The sequence below is a fragment of the Eriocheir sinensis genome, chromosome 35 (genome assembly GCF_024679095.1).
Source record: "Eriocheir sinensis breed Jianghai 21 chromosome 35, ASM2467909v1, whole genome shotgun sequence".
Lineage (NCBI taxonomy): Eukaryota > Metazoa > Arthropoda > Malacostraca > Decapoda > Varunidae > Eriocheir > Eriocheir sinensis.
In genome coordinates, this window is record NC_066543.1 from 15,784,448 (window position 1) to 15,792,542 (window position 8,095).

Sequence of the window (8,095 nt, forward strand, 5' to 3'; positions counted from 1 at the left end):
GCTAGCTTTTGGCGAGCCATACCTGCCTTTGTAAAACTCTACAATTACACCCAACTCACTCTAAAAGTTAACACATTATTTTCTTTTTAGATTGCATTTGCTAATCATCACTCTGGCAACCATTTCCATTATTATTACTCGTTTCTGAGATTTTAAAATGCGGGAAATATTACTGTTATGCCGGAACTTTGGTTGCGTGTCACCGTCAGGAGACTCAGTGGGAGTGAGAAGTGATCAGCTGATGATGATGACGTCACGTGCAACCTCTATAGTTACCTTGCCTCAACACACCACCGGGGAGGACAGGCGGCCGTGAGCCAACCAGTACATACCTTCAGAGCCATTCGATTAGCTAAACACAGGCGTTGTGTGGCTAATATGGCAATCACATTGACACATGAAGAATATTTTAGAACTTCAAAACCCGCGTATCAAACACAACTACTACTTGACATATTTTAAATACTAATTGCGTTTATGGACAACTGACAAATTCCTTCATTTAAAGTCCCCGGCAGCAGTCATTCATTGGTGAGTGTCGCTGCCCCCAACAGATGGCGGCGGCTCTGCGTGGTGACGTCTACATGTAAACAAAAATGACAGAACTGAACCGCGAGCTGCAGGAATATTTGTCGCGGGCAGATGGCAAGAGCGAGTCCAAGGAACCCCTCCTGCCCACCTCTCTCCCCAAGATCTCGAGCCTCCCCAAGATATCGTCGTGGTTCTCGAGGAATGGCGGGGCGGGCGGGGACGGGCTAGTGGACGAGGAGGCGGGCATCAGCCGCTCCTCCTCGGCCTCCTCTGCCTCCTGGTTCTCCTCGGCACAGTCAGACCCGTGTTTGCCCAGCCTGGTAAGATAGGTCACATGCCACACATCTTCCCGTCACTGTCTATGGTGGCTGTGTAGGCTGCCAGTGACTCGCTTGTTTAAAAAAATTTGGTCATAATTCCCTCCAGAAAGTTGTCCACCAGCAGGTCTGAATAATTGTTGCACTTATATAGTTGAAGTGTTTGAGTATACTGTTAAAACTTTAGTGGGTTACTTTATCAGTGATAGGTTGTTATCCTTAGCAGTGATAAGTTGCTGTCCTTAGCAATGTGAGGTTACTATCCTTAGCAGTGATATATTACTGTTCTAGCGATTATAGGTTACTATCTGTTAGGTCAAGGTGTGGTTCACTTTGTTTATGAATATTTCTGAAGTAAACAAGTGGTTAAAGGTTACTGTCTTTAGGTTAATTAAGGTGGTATTCTCTCAGTTTATAAAAAAGTTCATAGACGGTATTTATATAGTTTTTTACCCGTCACACTATTTTTTTCTTAAATATCTTCAAATAATATTAATAAATACAAGTATAATTTGCAGTGGTATAAATTTTGACAGACTTTGTATAACCATATTTATTCAGCTTAAGGAGTAAACATCATAAAAGGACATGTTGTAATTTAATATGGTTGTTTATAATTTACAAAGTCATGTTGTGGATGTATATGAAAATTTGTTTTTTGTTTCTCTTACTACATGGCATTTTGCTGTATTAAAAATGCTTAATTATGCTCTCAAACTGGTCTGTGCAAATCCATGCATTACAGGCTCTTTTCTTGTTTTATGTTATTAAGGAATTTTTTATATTTTTTTATTTGTTACCATAGCTATGGCTGAATGCGGTTTCTTTTTGCAGGGACGGAAGCAGAGAATTTTGGGTTTCCTGGCATGTGTCGTGATGGGCTTGATATGTTTCTCTTTGGCTGCAATGTATTTTCCGCTCCTTGTGTTTAAAGCACGCAAGTTTTCTCTTCTCTTCACACTTGGCAGCCTTTTCTCAGTGCTTAGGTGAGTTCAATTTTATTATGTCAGTCAGTCAAATTTTTTTTGATACCCTAGACTGTTTGTAGAAGAATGCCAAACAATTGTTTGGTATAAATTGTCACTGATAGTTTTGAAAGTCATAATATCAGTCAATCTCATAGCATACTTAGTCATACCTTGAAGTATATATGAAACACTAGGGACAATAGAAGTGAAATATGCCATAAGAATTTAAGATCAATCATGCATATAAATCCATGTTTCAGTTTCTCATTCTTATGGGGTCCAGTCAACCACCTGAAGCACCTGTTTTCTGGTGAGAAGATAGTCTTCACCACGGTGTACTTCATCTCCCTGTTTGCCACTCTGTACTTTGCCCTCAGTCTGCAGTCCACCATCTTCACCTCCATTGCCGCCATCGTGCAGGTGGTGGCTCTTCTTTGCTTTGTTCTCAGCAATATTCCGGGTGGACAGACTGGCCTGAAGTTCTTTTCGAGCATATGTTCCTCCATGGTAAAGACAACAGTCTCCAAAGCTCTGCCAGTTTAGCACTTTGGTATTATGATAATTTAATATTTCAGTAATATTTTTTAACACTCTTCTTGTAACTGAACACGTATGAAAGGCTGTATAATTTTTCCTCACATTATTTTCTTCAGATTACTATTTGGAATTCTTTTGAGACATTTTCTCATTAGGATACATATCATCATACCAGATTGTTCATTGACACTTCATATTTCTGAGAGCTTTATAAATATGACATTAGATTACATTTTCATACACATTGTGACTCGCATGTACATTTCATCCTCTACATCTACACTTTCTGAAATGGTCAGTGCTTTAAATAATGTAAGGACTGAATAAACCCATACAAAATGTAATTATATTTATGTATAACTCATTTTCTTTTTCATAATCATTGTCATAGTGGTGAAAATGCTTGTTATATTTCATTAGAAGATATCAAAAGTTGATTATGTACATACATACTTTTCCACCATTTTATATGTAGGTAAAGGAGGGCACAAACTATCAGACTCCTCCATTGTATTGAGGATCACAAGTTTTAATGTCATGTTGCTCATTTGTGTCCCCTTACTGGTTGATAATGTTTGCTAAGAGGAAAAAGTGCCCAGTGCAATGAGTTCAGGGATACTGAAGCAATATAGAACCAGAAAAATAATAGTAGGTATGAAATTTTGTAATATATTTGTGAAGTTGTGGTTACTGCAGTACCTTATGTATATAAACTTAATGGTCGATGAAAAAAACATTAGCATCAATTTCTTTTTCATATTATTGATAATAAGGCAGTTGCTACTTGCAAGTCCATCGTTTGGACATTTTTGGGTTTCCATTAGGCTGGCTAGAAAATATGGCCTGAATATTGATTAAAAACTACCCTATTATACTAACAAACACCGTAATTGTAGAAAAATGAAAGTGATAGCCTATATGACAGTTGTATTTTTCATATTTGGAGGGTCATTTATCTATGGATTATTAACTTTAAATGTAAATGTGTAAAGTGTATTTGGCTCTGATTAAACACTTTGATTAGCTAAACACAGGCATTGTGTGGCTAATAATGGCAATCACATCCAGCGTGCACACACACACACACACACACACACACATGACCCGGTAGCTCATTGGTTAGAGCGTCTGCCTCACAACCAGAAGGACTGTGGTTCGATTCCCCGACTGGGTGAAGATAAGTTGGGTTTATCTTCTTTCATGTGTAGTCCCTTTTCACCTAGCAGTGAGTAGGTACGTGACGTAAGGCGAGGAGTTGTGACCTCATTGTCGCGGTGTGTTGTGTGTGAGAGGTCTCAGTCCTCCCCAAAGATCGGTCACTGGGCTCCGAGCTCCTTCCATAGGGGAATGGCTGGCTGTCTCAAGAGAGACCTGCAGCAGACCAAGAGGTGAATTACACACACACACACACACACACACACACACACACACACACACACACACACACACACACACACACAGTCCGAGCCCATTAGTGCTGTGGGTGAATTTTATTTTAAGTGGCTGCCGTGATAACATGACTCATGCTTGTCTTATTCTGCCCCCTGGTGCTCCTCTTGACCGAAGTCTTTGAAGTTAGAGTTGATTGAATTTCTGGACAGAATGTGGTTAATCTTCTGCCACTGAATGATGGTTGAAAAGTGTCAGTTGCTTGTGGTGGTGTAATGCCCCGACGAGCTTACTTTCCATCCTTCCTATTTCTCAACACGGCCTCTGCGTGTATTGAAATAACACGAGAAATTAATCAAGAGTGAGGGTATTCCCCGGCTGCCTGGGATTGAACCCGCGACCAGCGTGACGGGAGAGCCACTCCTTACCGAGTCGGCCAAAGAGGTACCCCACTGGCTAAGTGGGTTATGGGAGGCTCATTCATCAGGCCGTCGCCGCACTACACAGCTTTCCCCCCTATGTAGATTAATTTCTGTGTGTTGACAATGTCCCTTTGAGACATAACTCCACAATGTCCTTTTTAGACATACCTCCAACATTCCCATTTTCTATCAACCTCGGAGCATGGGCCATCCTACCTGTTACCCCTTCGGGGAAACTCAACAGAGGAGAGGATGCCCACCGCTATGCCACCACTGTAATGCCCCGACGAGCTTACTTTCCATCCTTCCTATTTCTCAACACGGCCTCTGCGTGTATCGAAATAACACGAGAAATTAATCAAGAGTGAGGGTATTCCCCGGCTGCCTGGGATTGAACCAGCGACCAGCGTGACGGGAGAGCCACTCCTTACCGAGTTGGCCAAAGAGGTACCCCACTGGCTAAGTGGGTTATGGGAGGCTCATTCATCAGGCCGTCGCCGCACTACAGTGGGACTTGAAGCTGGGTCTGTAGGATCACTCCATTTGCATGCTGACCACTCATCCATTGCCTCATATTTTGCCTATAGTGTCAATCATAATTTTTATCATTATGTTTTATTATTATCACTCGGCTGCCATTTTGTGAAGTATTCTGAGATCAGGAAAAAAATATGTTTGGTACCAAACTGCAAGATATGTGTGTAATCTTCTGTTCTGGTAAATTCTAGGGCAAGATATATTTATTTATTTATTTATTTATTTTTTTTTTATTTATTTTTTTATTATTATTATTTTTTTTTTTTACTGGTAATGCACCACTCATATTTGAAGAGTTTCAGCATGAGAGCTCCTGAACTCTATCACTTGAGGGATATATGGAAGTGGTATCAATGATTAATGTGTATTGGTTTTGCGTTTGTGCGTGTGTGCGGGTTTACTTGGTGACCAACTTAATAGTTCAGTATTATAAACAATCAGTGTAAACTGTTTTGAAATAAACATGGATATCACATTGATCTCACAAACTGTGTTCCCATTCAATTTAAAACTAGTATTCATTGCATAAGGACACTATTTTTATTCTTAGATTATAAACTATCCATACAGACAATTAAATTTGTTGGATACACTGTATATGTGTCATCCTTCCATACATGTTGATAACCACCCAGTGGGGTATGTAAATGTTCTTTTTCAAAATGGTTAAGCTTGTGCCAACGTAGTGAGAAGCAATATATTGACAGCATTACTGTAAATATGTTTGTAAATGAAACATTTCCCATAGCTACTCATATATGCCTCAATTTTTATTTGTAAAATAATAGTGGACATGAAAACATATCCTGTTACTGTTTGTAAGCCAAAGGTTTTATATTGCGGAGTGGGGACTGTGATATAATATGATTTTTTTTTCACGGGATTAAAGGCAGAGAGGCTTCATTTTGTACCATGTTCTGTAGATGCCTCAGTTGACCAATGGTCCTCAGTAATTAAGTTTTGAGCAATACTGTTTGTGGCTGTCTGTTAAAATCCTAGACAGTTGCTGGTAGCCAGCACTCAACCCTTCATCCACCCAAGTCTGCACCTTGAGTAATTTTGCATAGTTAATTATGGTATGTAACTTGAACAGCTCTATGTTCTTTATATATCTGAAAGGGTTATTGAAGAAGGCATCCGTGTTACATGGCCTTTGCTGCCTGCACACCACCTTCACCTTGGACTGGTTGTTCACATTTTTAGTTACACTATGTTGAATAAACTACATAAGTGAAAAAAAAGTAATTTCCATGTGAATTTCTAGATACAGTGTAATGTGTTGTAAAAGTGTACATAGGTAGCTATATGGCTACCAGTGATTCTGTAACAGACTATTTATGCACTGCTGGGCAGAACTGTTTGGTAATCTTCCTGCTCACACATGCACCCATTGCTTCATGTTCTTATGTTAGCATGTGGAGTTTTATTATTCATTGTATATACACTTCATTTCATGTGCATATCACTCATTATCCACATAAAAGGGTGCTTACACTTAAGGTCTGTGTTAATACTTGTACTAATAGGTTTTCTTGATAAAGCAAACAAACACATACTTTTGGAAACATGTTGAAGGAACATGAGTGACTAGAAGGGCTACCTACCATCACCTTGGTGGTTCAGCCACTGTACGAGTAAAGGTGCCATGGATAAGGTGATAGAAATTTGAAATTTCTACTTCTTATGCATGTAATTGTGAAAAGAGAGCCTTTGTTAATCATTTCCATATCAACAAAATTAGGTGATATTAATGAGTTTTGCATTTTATTCTTTCACATTTCAAGATGAATAATTTGCTGAGGCAGGTTATTGTTATGATTTTTATTATTTTTCCATGTGGTTTAAGTTATCATTTTTATGCTTGAGTAATAACTGAATAATTATTACAGTACATAACATGCTGGAGACACCATTATGTATTGCAGATCTGATATCAATTTTGCACTTGTGAAATTTTAGTCGTAATACTATGTGAGGATTCATACAAGATGAATAGTGTATGTCTTACTAAATAAGTATTCATGTTCAGATGTTGCGATTTATTACTTGTTTTCATCAGTGATGAGACAAATATATGAATCATACAAACACTGTTCTGTGGACTTCAACAAACTCCTCCTGTTAAAGATTCGTTTGATTTTTTTTCTGCATGTATCTCAAAGCAACACATGCCTAGAGGGTTTTGATTATGTTGATTTGATTTCCACACTCAAAATTGTGGAAAACCAACCCAGCCATTTGTGGACCAGACCATACTCTCAGAACCACGAGAGAATCACCATTGCAGTACACTATAGCACTCACCAAACTAATCTAAAAACAGATATGTAGAATGCTTTGCTTGCTCTGCAGTATTTTCTGGCAAATCAGACTTTCACTGTTCCAGCCTCAGTTGTCTTGCTAGGTATAACCTCTCAAATCATGAGGTGGTTGTCCCATTAGTCTACCCCTGGCAGCAGCATCTTCCATGCAATGATAGTCTGGTTTCCTTGAAACAACCCTTATTACTGCATTTGACTCACCTCCATTGCCTCCTTTGTTTTGCAGACAGAGCATAGGCTTAGTACCACAGAGTAAGTCTGTGCTCAGTACACACCTGAGTTTTGATTGGGGTTCACAAAAAATGAGTTACGAGCACTTCTCAGCTCCATACCCTTTCTTAAATTTGATGTACCATTCCATGTGGGTAATCCACTTTGTGAGAACCCAAATGTTATGTCATAGTGGACAGGCAGCGGCTGAGTGGTCTGTGTACTAGGGATGGGGGAACCAAGTACATTCTGCAAACCGAGTAATTCAGTTTTGATTACTCTTGAAAACCGAGTACTGAATGATTACTTTGCTCAGGCGACAGCTATAGGCGGACAACAGATTCGTATATTTTGAATAGCCTTTAGCTTTATGGTTACCAACTTTATTATTGTGTTTTCATTGTCTTTTATTTGTAATTCGTGCCTGCGTAAAATCGTTAATAAACGTGGCAGAGGTAGGTACTGTAGTAAGCTTGGAGGGGCTTGGTGCGTGGTTCTTCTCTGGAATATTCGTCTATTCTCAATGTCCATTATCTTTACGGTTACGAGCTATAGTAGTGTGCTTTCATAGTCATATAATTGTAGTTCATTCCAGCGTAAGATCATTAATAAGCATGGTGGGGGTACTATAGTAATTAAGTTTGTTGGGGCTCGGTGCGTTGGGTCTTCTTCGTCTATTTTGAATGTCCTTTATCTTTACGGTTACGCGCTATAGTAGTGTGCTTTCATAGTCATATAATTGTAGTTCATTCCAGCGTAAGATCATTAATAAGCATGGCGGGGGTACTATAGTAATTAAGTTTGTTGGGGCTCGGTGCGTTGGTTCTTCTTCGTCTATTTTGAATGTCCTTTATCTTTACGGT

General features: G+C 39.2%; 1 protein-coding gene across 2 annotated transcripts; it reads left to right on the plus strand.

The window, feature by feature from the left end:
- The first annotated feature begins 140 nt into the window (after positions 1 to 140).
- LOC127007484 (uncharacterized) lies at positions 141 to 6,827 on the plus strand. 2 transcript variants are annotated; one of them, XR_007760266.1, is made up of 4 exons: positions 141 to 851; positions 1,683 to 1,834; positions 2,077 to 4,186; positions 4,612 to 6,827. XR_007760266.1 is itself a non-coding variant. In XM_050878559.1 (3 exons), exons 1-3 carry the CDS (start codon positions 597 to 599, stop codon positions 2,357 to 2,359), a joined length of 690 nt encoding a protein of 229 aa, XP_050734516.1. In that variant the 5' UTR covers positions 141 to 596; the 3' UTR covers positions 2,360 to 6,827. The 2 variants fall into 2 exon arrangements, 1 of the variants encoding a protein (XP_050734516.1); XM_050878559.1 differs by having other exon boundaries at positions 2,077 to 6,827.
- The last annotated feature ends 1,268 nt before the right edge of the window (positions 6,828 to 8,095 follow it).